This window comes from Lygodium microphyllum, chromosome 3, assembly GCF_053477565.2.
Source record: "Lygodium microphyllum isolate KBCC chromosome 3, Lygodium_microphyllum_v1.1.10, whole genome shotgun sequence".
In the NCBI taxonomy this organism is placed as follows: Eukaryota; Viridiplantae; Streptophyta; class Polypodiopsida; order Schizaeales; family Lygodiaceae; genus Lygodium; species Lygodium microphyllum.
The window spans coordinates 61,063,943-61,081,828 of NC_141137.1; the positions used below are offsets into that span (position 1 = coordinate 61,063,943).

General features: G+C 41.2%; 1 protein-coding gene across 3 annotated transcripts in view; it reads right to left on the reverse strand.

The window, feature by feature from the left end:
- LOC148038405 (ATP-dependent zinc metalloprotease FTSH 9, chloroplastic-like) overlaps positions 1–13,228 on the reverse strand; it is a 36,730-nt gene extending 23,502 nt beyond the window's left edge. The window contains exons 1-2 of one of the 3 annotated variants that reach the window (XM_087671562.1): positions 13,096–13,228; positions 11,538–12,846 (exon numbers count right to left, since the gene is read on the reverse strand). In XM_087671562.1, the coding sequence (XP_087527688.1) occupies positions 11,538–12,563 (1,026 nt within the window). In that variant the 5' untranslated portion in view covers positions 12,564–12,846; positions 13,096–13,228. Of the gene's footprint in view, positions 1–11,537; positions 12,880–13,033 lie in introns of all 3 variants that reach the window. The other 2 variants (XM_087671556.1, XM_087671559.1) reach the window with 2 other exon arrangements.
- Between the last annotated feature and the right edge of the window lie 4,658 nt (positions 13,229–17,886).

Here is a 17,886-nt window from a genome sequence, read left to right on the forward strand (position 1 = left end):
GCCTGGGCCGAAGGATCGGAATCGAAATTTGAGGCAAATGATGACTCGTCGAAGGAGTCCGCATCCTGCTTCGGCTTCTACTCCTTTTTCTTCCTGGAAGCCGCTAACTCTTTGCAGTCCTTCCTTAAATGACCTTTCTTGCCATAGTGGTAATACTGAGCCTTTGACTTCTTCATCTCCAAACCCCTCTCTGAAGCTGCAAGAGCCTCATGGGAATCTCCATGTAACGTATCATCAATGGATGTGCATGGAGCAGCCATCTGTAGAGGATTTAGAAAAGAAGTAGAGAAAAGAAGGTAATTGGAGAGGGAACACAGCCAAACCACGAGCACAGACTGCAAAAAACAAGAGTTCACATATAGTATAACCCAAAATCTAATCAAAATAAGACAGAAACTGCTGTAAAAAGTTAAGAAATTAGACAAAAACTGCCAAAATCAGCAAAAACGGCCTAATAATGTAAGCGCCCAGCCAAGAGAAGATGTTGAAACATCAAAACACAGGCTGAAACAGATGCGCAGGCTGTATGGATGCTGACATCAGCAAAAAATGCAGGCAAAACAGGGCGTCTAGTAGGAGCAGCAGAGCCGCCTGATCAGCAAGAGGGAAAACAGTCCTGAAATCAATAAGAAAACACAGCAGAAACACAAATCCTAAAATCTGATACCATGTCAGAAGTGGTGCAACAGTGGAAGCATAAACATGTTCTGAAATAAACTACTAAATACAAGACAAAAGAAAAGAAAGAGAACACAATACAGATGAGAACTCAGATGTATACTCAAGAAATGGAATCCATATACCAAGACATGAGACAGTACAGATACAATGTGAGTCACCGGCTGTGGAGGCACTGGCACTTGCTCCCTCTCTCCAAGAACTGTCCAGTGATGAATGAATGTGGAGGAGGGAGGCTGACAATAAATAGGCCAAAATAAACGCCTAAAATTTGACAGGTCGGCCAGCATTAAATGTTGGCCGACTAGCTGCAAATAATGCCAATCCACAATAGACATGGCAAATAAAATGCCTAAAATGTCTGTGTGCCCAGCTTGCTTAACCACAAGTCCACACTCAACCATGAGCTGACTAATCTGCTAACAAGAAGTTAGGCCTGCAGTTGTAGCTCTTGCTACTCCACCTCCAGGAGGACGTGGACAATGAGCACCTCAGCCTATTCAACCTGCTCCACTTCAGCCACTACCCCAAAGATCAACAACACAAAAAGCATGGAATACACAGGATGCACAGGCTTTGTTGCCGATTGCATTGGCAATTCAACGGTCTATCATCACTCACATTCGGTCTGCCGCTTCTTCATGAGAAGCCTGGTTAACTTTGGAGCAAATGTTTGCTGGTAAGAACAAGACCCACATCTCTTTCTTAAAGAAAGAGCTTGAGACATTGAAGATGAATGAGGGTGATTCTATGCAGAATCACTTCAACAAAATTCAAGACTTGCGTGAGCAGCTTATAAATGTTGATGAGTACAACTCAGACGCACAGCTGATATCTACTACATTGAACTCATTACCGCCCTCGTACTTGGCCTTTCATACGGCCCTAAACGTCACCATGAGGATTGCCCCACAACCGATTACTTTTCTTCAGTTAGTCAGTTTGCTTCTAGAAAAGGAGCAAACAAGAAGAAACAGTGGTGTGGATGTCATAGCCTCTGAGCAGGCTTTTATTGCACGACAAAAGGGCAAGGACAGCCAAGTAAAGAGCGCACTGCAGAGCTCTGGGACTTCAGGCACTTCACAAGGTAATAAAAAACAAGGCGGCACGCAAGCCAAGAAGGGCAAATGCCATTATTGCAAGAAGCCAAGCCACTACATCATTGAGTGTAGAAAGTACATAGCTAAGGAGAAGAAAAAGGAATCGGGGATGTCTGTTTCTGATGCTCCTTCCATTGCTACTGAGGCAGTGTCCTTTGTTGCAAACAGGGACTATTGCTTTTATACTTGCAGTTATGGCTCTTCTTGGGCTGATAGAGCATTTAGCTCTACTAAGGATGCAAGCACTTAGTTTTTTTATAGTGGTGCTTCCAGGCACATCACATCTCACAAAGATTTATTTGTTTTTGTTGGTGCAACTCCAATTGGCAAGTCTGTACAGTGTGCCAACAATGCATCATACCCTGTTAGAGGTATTGGGGAGATTGTGCTCACAGCCATTGATGGCTCTATTCTTTGCCTACAGGATGCTTTGTTTGTGCAAGGTATAAAGAAAAAATTGCTCTCTATTTCTTCTTTGGCACGTTGTGGATTGTAGATCACCTTTGATGATGACAAATGCATGGTGAGAGATAAGGAATACATGACTTCGGTCTTGAGTGGCACTTTATGTCAGGGGTTATATAAGCTAGATGCTCTTTCACTCGATCAGTCACAGCGTACTTAGCGTCCACTCTTACTCTACTATGTTACAGGCGGAGTTATGGCATCCTCGCATGGGGGATGTGAACTATGGTAGCTTGATGCTCTTACAGCGTGCACGGATGCTAGATGGATTACCTCTTTTGGAGAGACTTTTTTAGCACTTATGCGAAAAATGTATTTTGGGAAAAATACATCAATTTTTCTTTCCCCATGATGTTGCTTTTAGAGCCACAACCAAGTTACGGTTAGTGCACTCAGATGTATGTGGCCCTATGCAGACAAGGTCATTGGGTCGATGTTACTATTTTGTGACTTTTATTGATGACTTTATACGCTTCTGCTAGGTCTATTCTTTAGTTGAAAAGTCGGAAGTATATTATGATTTTTGGCTTTTGTAGCACTTGTAGAAAACCAATTTGGCTATAAAGTAAAAACTCTCCGTTCGGACCGAGGGAGGGAATACATGTCCTCTATGCTAAATTCTTTTTTGAAGCAGAAGGGCGTTGTTCATCAATTCACTACAGCTTATACTCCACAGCAGAATGGATTTACAAAGAGGAAGAATCGGTCACTCATGGAGATGGCCAAATGTATGTTGAAAGCAAAGAGCTTGCCACACAATTTTTGGATGGAAGCCGTTATGTGTGCTTGCCATGTTTTGAACAAATGCCCCACCAAATCATTAAAGAATGTTACACCTTTTGAGGCTTGGAACAGTCGGAAACCTTATATTGGACACTTTCGTACCTTTGGTATCTTGCGTATGCACACATTCCCCAGTAGGTACTTAGAAAAAAGTTAGATAACAAGGCTATCAAATGCATTTTTGTGGGATATAGCAGTGAGAGCAAAGGCTACAGACTATATGATCTTGTCTCTAAAAAGGTATTTGTCAGTAGGGATGTACTCTTTGATGAAAAATCAAAATTATCCCTTGTTGGTTTGACAATATCAGGCTGCCCATGATGTATTTGAAGGGCTGCTGCCCATTTCATTTGGTGATTTAGCTGGAGTTTCATCAAGTGAACTTAAGGTTCAATCAACTGCTCCATTGGAAAATGCAGAAAATCAGTCATTGGTTGATCTGAATATTCAGCAAAGTGCTGAATCTGAAATTCAGTAAGAGCTTGTGCACAGTCAGGAGGCAAGACAAATGCCTAGATGGTATTTACAAACTATGAAAGATAGTCATTTGGATACTCCCATGGCTGGTCGTACTAGAAGCCAAGCTCGTATGCATGATGTTGTACATAACATGGAGTTTGTTATGGCAGCAAGTACAATTGATGATGAGGAGCTTGAATGTTTTGAGGATGCACAACATAGTGTGCATTGGATGGCAACAATGCAAGCTGAATTTGATTCTATCATTAAGAATCAAACATGGGATTTGCCCATTATACAACAGCCATCCATACTAGGCAGCCAAAGCAACCATAGACTTGACGGTAGTCATGCGGGTGGTAGGGATTCTTAATGCCCATTATACAACAGCCCATTGGTTTTACAGTTGAGGAATCCGAACACTTGTTTGCAAGCTGAAAAAGGCTTTCCATGACTTAAAACAAGCTCCTAGAGCTTGGTATGCAAAGATTGATGCCTTTTTATTCAACCAAGGGTTTATAAACAGCTCATTCGAGTCTACCCTTAACGTATGTAAAGAGGGGGGATCCATGCTGATCATCTATCTATATGTTGATGACCTTTTGCTTACAGGTGCACATGTTGATCAAATTTCAGCATTTAAACAAAATTTGCAGCAAACTTTTGAGATGTCAGACTTGGGGTCTTTGCATTATTACTTGGGCATTTAGAAATTTGCAGCAAACTTTTGAGATGTCAGACTTGGGGTCTTTGCATTTTTACTTGGGCATTTAGTTTATACATGGTGCTAGAAGTATTGGTTTATCACAGTCAAGATACATTGGTAAACTCCTTGGGAGGTTTTGCTTACAGGATTGCAAGCCAGTCTGTACACCAATGGAAATTGGACTAAAGCTGTCATAACATGATAATAGTGATTTGTTTGATATATACACATATACTCCAACAGTTGGATGCCTTATTTACCTATGCAACACTAGGCCGGACATACAGTTTGCAATTTCAGCCCTAAGCAGATATATGCATCAGCCACGCATGTCACATTGGCAAGCTATTAAGCGTGTCTTTCATTACTTGCAGGGTACTAGATCTCTTAGATTGCTTTATGCCAAGGGGGGACCACTACATTTACATGCTTATAGTGATTCTGATTGGGCTGGTGATTATGATTCACGTCACTCCACTAGTAGCAATTGTTTCTTTCTTGGCTCATCTTGCATATCTTGGCTTAGAAAGAAACAATCCACTGTTGCCACATCATCATGTGAAGCTGAATACAAGGCAGCTTTTACTACCACAGTTGAATGTGTATGGATTAGACGCTTGCTAACTGATCTAGATGTATTTGTTACAAAGCCTACTACTTTGTTCACTGACGCTCAGAGTGCCATTGCAGTGGCATGGAACCTAGTGTTTCATACACACACAAAACACATTGAGATACATTATTACTTTGTCAGAGAGAGACTACATGCAGGTGATATCAGCCTTGTCTATTGTCCTACCACCAATAATGTGGCAAACATCTTCACCAAAGCTCTTTCTCGTGACAAATTTGAAGCATTTCACAATGCTTTAAATTTAATCTCCTTTGCTAGCAGATGATCCTTGTACTTTTAATCACTCTTCACTCTATGGGGGTTTGTTGGGTTTCACTCACGCCTACGCTCACAAAGAAGTATTGATGATCAGTAGGACACTGGGACACTTTTTACTCTCGGTACGAGAGGTTTTTTTCCCTCGACTTTTTCTCTTTTTTTTATGCGCCTCTGTTACATATTTACGGGCACTTATCATGTTCGGGTGTGAACACCCCTTACAACCCTAAGGTTTAAGGATTGTACTTTGTACTTTCAGTTTACACTCTTTCAATCTATTGCATTGGGTGTCGAGCATCACTCTCCACACTCTCTATTGCACTCTCAACTAAGCCTCAATCCTCTCCTCCTCTCACAAAGTGGCAACCTTCCCAAATGGTTTTTCCAACATTATCTGTAATTAAATATTAATTTTCAGTCTTTAAATACTGAAAATTTATCTAATAATTATTTTGATGCCTTGAAAAATAATCTAACTGGCCAATAATTAAATTGGCTGGGCAACTTTCATTCCTGAGTGTCTCTGCGCCATCTTTAACCATCAAATTGGCATTAGATACCATTAAACACCACTTTCCTAGTGTCACCAAAAACTAACTTTTATGGCCATATGAATGACCTAGGCCAACAACCAGCACCAAATACCACCAAGTACCTGTGCGGCATAACTTATAGCAACTTTTGCCTTTGACATCCCGTGATTTCCTCGGGTCCAATGCTCGTAAATTTACTCTAACACCAGTTACACCTCACATGTGCAACATTTCCCGAGGGTCTCAATCACTAATGATCGACTCTGGCATACCATGATACTTAAAAGATGTGCTGCAAAAACAATCGTGCCATATGATCAGCCTTTATTTTCTCTCACCCCGGAATGAAATGGGCTTGTTTACTAAGCCTGTAAATGATGGTCCATATCCCATCATTCCCTCTAGGTGTCTTAGGAAGCTCAAAAATAAAGTCCATTGCAACGCTCTGCTAAGGCCTATCTGGAATAGGCAAGAGCTGCAACAAACCCAACATCTTTTGCCTATTATGCTTTACCTTATGGCATACCATCCATGTCTTAACAAACGGTTCTATATCATGTCTCAAAGCTAGCCAATAAAAGAAATGCTCCACTATCTTGACCGTGGCATCAATACCTATTGTCAAAAGATGATGTACCAGCGAGATAGTAGGGTTGGCGGGGAAAAATACAAAGTGGCAAACATGGAGAAAAAAAGAGAAGATAGAAGAAACTCTGATGAATGGAATGATGAAATTCTGAATCATGGAGTGAATGTGATACAAGGGAATAAGGGTGCCATAGCACAAAGAAGATGATGAAGACAACCACGAACCACAAACTGCAATGTCCTCCTGAAGGGGTGTGAGAGTAGTGGAAAGGCTAGAGAGGAGGTGACGAACTGAATGAATCAGTCGTGAGGAATGAATGAGAGAGTGGCCTATAAATAGGCACAGTCAGTCTAGGATGGCGCCCCTTTTTGGAGCTGCAAACCCTAAATGAAAAATGCAGAAACGCAAAAAACCGGGTGAAGGGTGAAGGGTGAAGGGTTTCTCAACACCCCCTCTCAGGCCCAAAAAGGGGAACAAGAGAAGAGAGAGGTGGGGATACAATGCTACATGTTGAAGAATGCTCATGTAGCAGGTGCCACTTGAACAGTGTCCCTCTTGGGAAAATTGTTCACTTACCCAAGTGCCCTAGTACAAAGATGATGAAAACATGCAATGCATAGGAGAAATGTCAGACTTTGTGTGGTGCCGAGAACCATAAGGATATGCCCGTACTCGATCCCGGGAGGTCGCTCCATGCTAACCAAGTGACCAAGGCAAGAAGAGAAGAGGAGGAAGAAGATGTAGAGGATCCCTAAGATCCAAGATTTCCACCGGAAAGGGAATCTACAGTAAAGAACAATAGACAGAGTGAATTGAAGAACCCGAAACTCAACCTCTGGAGAGAAGCCACTAGCTCCGTGCATCCATGCTAGAAGGAATATGAAGGCCCTTCTCATCTAGGCAACATTCACAATTTGCGTTTACACTCATCTGGGGGCCGCCTTCCATCTCCACACCTTCTACTTGCGTTTGCTGCTCCATGCCCTTCTAGCTTCATCGTTTTGCAGACTACACACTCTAACTAGTGGTCATAGAGTTGGGATCCATCTCCTGTGGACATCACTCTTCGACACAATACTCTGCCCTTGAGTATCTATACACTCTTACATTCATTTGCAATATTCATTCTCTTCAGAGTTGTATTCCTCTCTCCCTTCTTCTGTTTGAGTTTTGAGTTTTGAGTTTTGCCTTTAGGGTTTGAGTTTTGCTTTCTATATCGGTGACTGTCTCTTTGTGTTTCTGTCGTGGTTGTACACTATGTTTCCTTAGTACACACCCTAGCAGTTTTCTTCATATCCACCAACCTGGTGACTATGTAGCTGCTCCTCCTCCATCTGGCGACATCTTCTTGATTGCATTTGCACTCATCAAAAGCTGCCTAACATCACCACACCCTTCTGCAACTGTCGCCTCTATCTCCAGCAGCCTCTAGTGTCAGCGTTTTGCAGATTCCTCTCTCTTCATAGTTTGGTGGTCACTCACAGACTTTGGATCCGTCGTCGATAGAGGTCACTCTCTGACACACTGCTCTGCCCTTGAGTATCTGTACACTTTTACATTCATTTGCAATATTCATTCACTTCAGAGTTGTGTTCTTCTCTCCCTTTTTCTGTTTGTGTTTGAGTTTTGAGTTTTGTGTTTAAGGTTTGAGTTTTGCTTTATGTGTCTATGTCTGTCTCTTTGTGTTTCTATCGTGGTTGTACACTTTGTGTTTCCTTAGTGAAAACCCTAGCAGTTTTCTTCACACACCTGAGGCTAACAACAGTCAGCGATAGAAGGAGGAAAGTGTATTGATGTTGGGCGTCCTAATCGATTGCTAAACACAGGCTGAAAACAGGCAAAAGTTGAGAATCGGGCCTGAACCGTCAAAATGCTAGCTGTCTAATGTCATGCAGAGTGCTAATCAACAGGATGGCAGCTGTAGACTATCAATGCAAGCTATCTGGTGCAAGAGAAGATGTCCCAACAGATGGAGGCAGTCACCAATCAGCAATGGTCAAGCTGATGATGGCATGGCAGTAGTCATGTGTATTGGACAATCACTAACGAAGGCTGATGGCTGAAAATCTGCAAAACAAGGACGGGCTGAATGGTGGGTAGCTTGTCTATTTATAAATGCAAGAGGATCCTCCCAAATTAGGGTTTTACTCATGGGACATAGAAACTCTCTAGGATTGTGCACCGGTTAATGAAACTTTTGGCAATTTACACGTTTTGGGTTGTTTTAAAGAGCTAATCAGTTTGTTATGCATTTTTAGCAGGGAGCCCTCGAGAGGATCCTCCCAAATTGGGTTTTTGCTCATGGGACACAAAAACCCTCTAGGACTGGGCACCGGTCAATGAAATTTTTGGTAATTTACATGTTTTGGGCTGTTTTAAAGAGCTAATCAGTTTGTGATGCATTATTAGCACGGAGCCCTCAACCACTGCCAAATCAACCCCAAAAGTATCTGCAAATGGCACAAAAATGGTCGCCCAAGTGTTCATCTAAAGGCCATTTTTTGATTGACAAGCAACAATGGTCACAGTAATGGACCAAACAATTCAGGATTGTACATGTCAGATGGGACACTACAGATCAAACAAGACGTCCCATCCATTGGACATAAACAACCATGCTCCAACTTCACGAGTCACACAACTACTTCTGATTGATCCTTTATCCTTTAGTAAGTTAATGCATGCCTGCCACGTCACCAACTAACTTGGCCTTAGCCCCTATTCACACACACACTAATTAGCCTGAAGACTGAAAATGACTTGTGTTCATGCGTCTCACATGTGCATAATAGTTGTGTCCCCTAAAACCCATACATGTGTATATACATACACGGACACAACTTTCTAGTGTTTCCCCATCATGTCATTAATCTATGTGATCAAGGCAAAGTTGATGATGCCACAAATCAACTAAAGAAGTGTATCGTACTCAAGCCAGCCAGCAGTCAAGGAGAAGAATCTGGAATTGCCATGTCTCTTTGTCAATGATGGAGGAACTATGTGTTTGGCTAGAGTGAACTGTTCCGAAGCAATAGGAGCTGAATTTTGGAACCAAGCAGCAGCATGAGGGGAATAAAACCACAGAGGTGATAATGAAGGCAGCAGAGGCTGCATTTGGAGTAGCAGAAGTACCACCTAACCTGAGAGATCAACACCAAAGCAGTAGGATCTGCATCTGGGGCAGCGGCAGTAGCACTTTGTGAGGACATACTAGGGACTGCAGAGAAAACATAAAGAGAGGGTGAAGTGAGCACATCTAGCACAACGAATGCAAAGCAAAATGCAAATCAAGAACAAAAAGAATCAATGAACGCTAAAAGAAAACTCAATGAACAAACCAAGTAAGAGGTGAAATACAATAGATGCTCAAGGAGCAGAGGCCTGTCCAACAATGAACTTGGATAAAAGTGCAAATCAAGAACAAAGAGAATGAATGAATGCTAAATGAAAACTTAATGAGCAAACTGAGTATGCGAGGTGTAATACAATGGATGCTCAAGCAGCAGAGGCCTATCCAACACCAACTCTCCTGAGTGGGATTGGGTTGGGGAAGAGTCTCCGAGAGCGTCATCCTCTGAAATGGTTCCCAAGTGCAGCAAACCACCAATGCTCAATATTGAATGCTGATGAAGAGGACCTGGCAGCATGATGACAATGAAGAACTGTCAGTTCAAAGTGGAGGAGGGTCACTTGGTTGAACAACAAGGGCTGAAATGCAGCAGTCTTCAGGTCATGGAAGGGAGCAATGCCCAAAGACAACAGGTAGAGACTGTAAAGCAGCTGTGGCAAGAGGCAGGAGATGAAAACAGAGCTGTGTATGATGGCAATAGCAGCTAGAGGGGTGGCCATGGCTGGAAGAGAGCAAACACCTGCAAGTCAGCAGCAATTTAATGAAGGCTACGAGAAGATGATGATAGGATGATGAAAAAAGCTGGCATTGATGTCAAAGACAAGGATGATATCGGCAATGACAATGATTCACTTTTATAGAACTTCTTGAGCCAGTTGTCCTACTAAAGTTCTAGAAAATCACTGTAATCGAGTTTTAACTGGGGAACGTATTTTGGGGTTGTACGGGAGCCCAATGAGTTTAGTCAGAAAATGAGTTTATCTTGTAGACTAATTATGAGTAGCTTAACACCATCATTGTCCTTAGCATGATAATCAAGTTGCAATTGGTAAGTTTAAGATAATGCCTTCATGATTACAGTGATTGTACTACCAGTCATCAGGATGGTGATTATGTAATACATCATTGTGGGCACTAATAATCTACTTCAACCATGTGCAGCACAAGAAATGTAGCAAAACATGAACTTTAAGGTAAAGGGAACCAACCCCACAACCAAAAGAGTGTAGGATGTATCACAATAGGCATCCAAGATAGACTGTTCTAAGAGAGGACCCGTCAAGGTTCAAAGGTTTTCCTTTATTCCCTGGCTCCCTCAGGGAAAAGTGGAGACTCAACACTTGAGGCTCCCACATCTAACAATCGTCCAAGTTCTCAACCAAAAATGAAAACACATCCTTGTGATAAGATCTTTTACCATGGCCTAGATTAAAGTTCTACTGCTTGAACAGTATGTTCTTCACACAAACATCTTGAAATTTTGGAACCACGTTGTAGTCATCCTCAGGCTACGATAGATAATCCTACAATATCTTCGCACAAACAATGGCCAAGCCAAGGGCAAGAACCACAGAATTTTATGCAGCCAGAAGGATTCATCCTGAAGGCTGCTGCAACTTCCTTTTCAAGGCCTTCAAAGTGTGCTGCTTATGCCAGTTGCCAACAAAAATTTGTTGAAACATTGTCTGCAACCATAGCTGTGAAGTAGCTCCAAATTTGCATTTTTCTGCCAATGCTAGACCCTCAAGTCATCCAACATGAGTGTGCGCAATGGCATTGGATGAAACAATCAACTGATATCTCATGTGTTGAATGTTCACTTCCACAAACATACCCAAGTCATTCTTGGGTTGCTTTTTACACTTACTGACTACAGGACAGTAAGTAGAGAAAACATACATCAACAGAGATACATTTGACAATTTAGACTCTTACAAGCAGAAGCTCAAAGTGGGTGCACTAGAGTGCTAGCCATGTTGTAAAACATAATTAGTTACGCAGCCACAGAAGGCTCCAGATGCACAAACAATGGTCACAGAATTACCAGCTGGTTAGCTTTCATACTGACAAGCCCTTACGACATCCATGCCAGAAGGGTATAATACACATGTTAAGTGCAACACAAATACCAGCTTCCAGCTAGTCTCTGCTTTAAACCAACTTCTTCTCACAACCTTCAAGACCACAAGCCCAAACACTTACTAGAACTGAGTTGAAAAGGCGTGCAGACCGCCTATCTGGTGCTCCAAACTCCACCCCATTTTCAATCATCCTCTCATATGGTGTTGTCATATCGCTTGGACGGATGGTGGTGTAAACAATACGTTTTGAGACTGCTGCAGCTCTTGTCAGGGGTGCCAAAGGCAATCCATCACTTGGATGATGTTCTGATTGCGACTTTCCAGAATCTTTTACTTCTTCCTCTACCATAAGATTAGCTAAGTGCTCCTTTGCTGCTTGAGCTTTTCCCCTAAGTTGAAAGGTCAGATGGACTCCATCCACTTCCACACTTGCTACCTCATTGCTCTGAATTCTGTGCAAAAAGTCACTGAAAGCAACATTTACATAAGTTGTAGAGGTGTGTGTTTCTGTAGCTGTCCGAGTCCCCGGCAAAGGAAATCCAGGTCTTAACAACCGCATCAAAAAAATCACAACACCCAGTTGTAGTAGCAAAGCCCCAACTTCATGTGCCTGCACTGCTGCTCCATTTTTCCAATTCCACAGCCAGCTCCATCTTTTTGAAGGCCTTCTCCAGGATTTCCACCAATCTGTACCCTTGTGTGAAGGTGTTACTGTGTTACGTCTGCCAGATGTGCTGGGATCCCCATTATTTTCATCCAATTGGACTGAATTACAAGGCCTGCTTTCATCCACAGTAGAGTTTGAGTTAGGTACGGTTGGCAATGCTTCCCGATCCTCTGCATCTTGATGCTCCTCACAAGAACCCTGTGCACTAGAATTAATAGTTGCAAAGGTTGCCCATCTGAGTCTTCCATTAAATGTGCCCAAGCTTTCCACTTTGCCTGTAGATAGAGGACTGACACCAAGCAATGAACTTGAATATCTTGGCAATTTCTGCCATCGTGAATGCCTCCACACACAATCCAGATGTCTGAACTTGTCTATTCGTTGAATGAGACAAACTGAGGTATGCAAATCTTGATGAAAATGCTGCAGGAGGGCACAGCTGGCACAAGCTTCACCAGCCATGGCCAACAAAAAAGCCATTGGTTATGCTTATTTCTGTAACACAAAAGCATGGAACAGGACAAAAGGAAAGCTGTGCTGGGTCACCGTCTGTGCTGGCATATGCATATGTCCAAGAACAGACCAGATGATTCTGATAAGTGAGTCTGCAGGCCTAAAAGATCCAAGCTAAATTCGGAAGTACATGTGAGCATGTATGAAGTCTTGTGCCGTGCATTCGTTGCTGGCATTCGGACCACAGAGGACGATGGCGAGTGCCTCAACAACTGCTCGGTATTTGTACACAGGGAGAATCAGAATGGAACTGCGAAAACGCAATACGCAATAAGAAAAATGCCTACATTTTATCAGTTAGCATGGCGTTGCAAGGATGCCAAGACATCGAATGAGTACATATATCACTCTCTCTCTCTCTCTCTGTATCTCTCTTTCACGGGACGCTAATCAAACAAAATTCGATACCAGTGCAACATAGAGACAATTCTGCTTACGGTAACAGAGATGGACGATGATGGCAATAGCCAACACAGGAGCTGCTGCGGATGAAGCTAACCTTCGATGCTTTGTTTGAATACAAGAAGACGGGACAGCTCAATGCGAAGGCAAGTTCAAAGGAAAGCCTCAGAGATCCGACCGGTTGGGGGGGGGGGGGGGATGTGCGGGGTGCGGGAGAGAGAGAGAGAGAGAGCGAGGGAGCAAGCTTGAGGAAGGAGGTCGTGATTGAATCATCATATCTATCCTTACAATCTATCTATCTATAAGGAACGAAAATGTCCCCCTTAACCTATTACGCTATATAACCTTTAACTTTAGTATATTACCCATCACCATATCTTGACGTCTTTTACGTACAAATTCACTTCATCCCAATCATCACATCCTCATTGTTTTTTTTTTAACTAATGCAAATAATATATTTCATATTGCTATCAGAAATACTTACAATGCATCCTTTAAGATATCTCAGGATGCATATCCATGTGATATACAGAGTTGTATGCTTCTACAAAGGCTCACAATGCCATGTGTGTAGTTCTATAGTGAGAATAAATAAATGATGATGATGACTTCTAATCTCCCGACAAGGACAAGCGAGCAAAGTCTCTGAGGCAAACATACTCCAAAAAACTACATGTGAATGCTAGTAACAAGACAGTCTAATTTGGCATGTGATACTAGTAACAAGATAATCAACTAATTTGACTTTTTAAGTTGCTTGACAAATCAAAAGCCAATAGTGCCTAAGTATGCTAAGGCAATAAAAGAGCTTCACATTCTAATCAAAACAAAGCTTCCTCTTTCTCAAAGAGTCCTTTGGGAGGTTTTGACATTGAAGCACAACATGCAAAGTGAAGCAATGTTGAAAGCTACAAATCTTCTTGCACAGACATGTGGGTGATGTGCCAATCTTTCCCCTTTTTCTTATGCCTACAAGTGAAGAAACCCACAACTTAAATGTTGGTCCATATACAATTCACAGGGATTATTTTTATACATAGCATAAGTCCTACAGCTCGCCAAGCTATGGGGTAAATTACCCAATGAGACCATTTGAACTAAAGCTTTGGTCAAGCAAGTTGTATTGTCTGATTTCAATAAACAATGGATGTATGATGTTCATATAATCATGGTTATTTGAACATTCAATGACTTTGCAAGATCCTTCTTATAATGTCATATTTTGTTACAAAATGTTGCATGCATAGAAGTTCTTTTTTATGCTTCAAAGTTAGATAATGACCAAAGGATGAAGTGAACATGCACAAAGATTGAGTAAACACTTAACAATGGGAAAGAATCTAGCATTGAAGTGACATATGCCTAGCACAACATAAAAAGTTCACAGACTTGTGAGGCATGTGACCCACCAAGGCTATCAATGAATGCATCACCCCAATAAATGATGCACCACCCCAATAAATGATGCATATCACTGCATGCTTTGAAGCACACCCTTGTACATGATGGTCATGGTGACATTCATGGCCTCTCCACTTTCATCCAACAAGATTTCCATAGTGTATGAGAATTCCACCCTAAAAAATGTAACATACAATTGATCATAAGCACATAAATGTTTCTAAATAAAGGCCCACAAAGGACAAACTATTGCTTACTACTTAATTGTTTGTCACATGATAAATGCCACCTAATTTGGAAACTGTATTTGCTTCGTGGAAATAGAAAAGGCCCAAGTGTTGGACATGAAAGTGATTCTAGACATGAAGACTCTTTTTGCTCTAGTCATTTCCATCATCACTTCAATATCTATCACTTTTGAAGTAAAGCCTTACATATCAATCTTTTGCCATTAGACAAGACTTTTGCTAGGTTGGCCTTTTTAAGTGAAATAATCTGTGAATTTTTAAAGTCAAAATAGACTAAGGAAGGAATCAACCACCAAGGTTCTCATACCCTTATTATATAGCAAAATAGGAGGCTTTGTCCACTTGAGTGCAGGGCGGAATGGTGAGGAGCCAATCTCCAACTGTTGTGGCTCTCTTACTCAAAAACCTATGTGGCTAGTTTATAAAGAAGGGATCAATGATGACTCAATTTGTTGGATTGAGATTGAGAAAGGGATTGTATAGATTAGATTAGAATCAAGGAAGAATAAAAAATCAAGCAAAAAACTCAAAACACAAAAATGCAAAACTTAAACTCTTCTTGTTGTTGGAATTTATATTCATAGTCATTGTTTTCATTGCTTGGTTAATCAACAACATGGGAAATTTTGAGAGGAGAATAATCAAAAGGGTAAACACTTAGACCTTTGGGATTCCATCATCTAAACACATGAAATGGGAGCTAAGGGAGTAGACAAGAGTACAAGGGGATACACAAGATGGACTTGTGTTTATGTTTTGTGAACAAACATATAATTAGTTATTGCATATTATGAGATTGTTACACACTCACCTAATCAAACCCTTTAAAAAAACAAATATAAAAGCCTACTTTTATGAAATCACCCACATTCAGGCTGGCCTTAAAGCTTCAAAACTATCTAATTGGAGAAGTGTAGTTTTTAGTAGTTGTGTGTACAACCATAAGGAACTTCATCATTGTCACCTGTAGGTCTTCACCCTCACAAGATAGGGCATTGACATCATAAAGGCCTTCGCCAATGTTAGGAGGGCATCACCATCATCACTTGCAAGGAGGATGCAATTGACACACACAAGAGAGAGGGCAAGTAGTAATTGAAAACATGCAACTTATCTTTTTGATTGTTTTGTTGCATTTGTCTGGATTGTTGTTGGCTTTATTGCTACAATTAGGATTGATTATCATCATGTCACATAGCTACATGCTCACAAATAAAGGAAGCGCCATCACATAATTGTAGGTTGCATCATAATTAGGATATTGCATGAATTATGGGACCACTCATAAGCATGTGGCATGCCATCATAATCGTATCACCATCATAGGTCTGCGGCACCACTTGCACTTACACATGGATTACTTGGCCACAATACTCACATTCATACCTCAAACATGCATTCATACCTCCTTCTGCACTTGCAAACAACCCATCATCCTACTTGCAATCACATTGTCATTATCATTCACCACTCATATTCATGTAAGATTACTCAACACATGTGATCATGCTTCCCTCATCACTAGCCATCATACATGTAGAGCAAGGGACAATCCTCACATCTTCATAGAATAGCTCTAGTAGGTATGTCAGGCTAACAACATCACTGGTCACTTAAGGAAAGAAAGCATGCTAGGATCAAATCAAAGAGTGAAGGATTGACTACACTCCAATGATAAGCAACCGCTTCAGGTGTAGAGGGTGCCACTATTGCAACCCACATTGAAAAGGTTGCAACAACCAAGATGGAAGATTATATTGACCTAGAGCAACAATTGGAATCAATAGACAAGGCAAAACACTTGGTTGAGGAGGTGCACATGAGATATTGATAGAGAAAGTAGCAGAGGGAATGAGCATGCTCAGTGTATTTAGCATAGTAACTTTGTCCACCCCCACTCACCCCCATATCTTTGAGAGGCTTGCTATTGAACCACTGCCTCAAGAGGAACTTTAGGAAGGAACCCTAAAATCACAACAACGAAGTGTGAGACATGCACTTCCAATATCAAGATGTAGAGCCCAATATCATTGCAACCCTTGTCTCCATTGGTTCGATTATTCTAGAAACTCCAATTTTTTGGAGGGCATTCAAACCCTAGATTGATGGAGTCAAAGTTACTAAAGCAATAGTTCAAGAGTCTTAATAGAGTAAAGTACCTAGCCTACCTCCAATTCCAATTCTAGGAGCCCTAGGTGTGAAGACATTCTAGCAAGGAGCCAAGCATCATGTTGTCCTTCCTGTGGATGCCGATGACACCATAAAACAAGGAATCATTGATATGAGATTGGAGATTAGCAATGTCAATCAAGAAGTCCTTAAGGCTAGGGGAATCCTCAAATTGAACAACTCCATTACAATATGACCATGGCTGATGGATTCAGGGTCCAACCATTGGGAATACTCAAGGATTGGCTAGCCATAATTACAAGCATCAAGTTATCTGTCAACTTTGTAGCAAAACATGCAAAAAACCATAAAGCCAAGTGCCATAACATTTTCTAGACCCTACAACATTGAGAGAAATCAAATACAACTAGATAGCCTCCCCACATGTCTTAGGGTCTAAGTGTGGGTCAAAGCAATTAACACCCACAATGCATGGTCAACTAGAAAGTTGGGAAGATAGACTTGATGCAAAAGGAAAATTCTTGATCCAAAGTCAAAATCTTGATGCAAATGTGATTAACACCCACTAAATCTTGACATAAAGGCAAAGATGAAAGGGAAAGATGGCTTACCAAAAGATAGTTTACAAAAATTGCAAACATCATGTAAATCTTATTTATGTGAGTTGCCACATAGTGATATGTTGTTTTTTAATTTTGCATATACATAAACAACTGACTAATGTGCATACTTCCACACTAGATAGATGCCAACACTACAATTGATGCTCAAGTTATTGGCACTAGGACTGATGATATTGCTACAAATGATAGTATTGGGGATAGTCATGCTAGTATCAATGTACAAAGTTTTGATGCAGATTTAGCACTGAGCCTATAACCACTATAAGAGATTAGGGACTTTGTGATAGGGGGCTAAAATTCATGGGCATCACATATGTGACCAACACGATTGGAGTTGCATATGTGATACATTTTAATGTCGTACAAACAAAAAAAAAATCAATGTATCTTTGATGGCCTATGTTATGAAAATAGTGATGTTTACAAGCTGGAAAAGTATAAGGTATGTGATATTTACGAATTGTGTCACATAAGTGATACTCT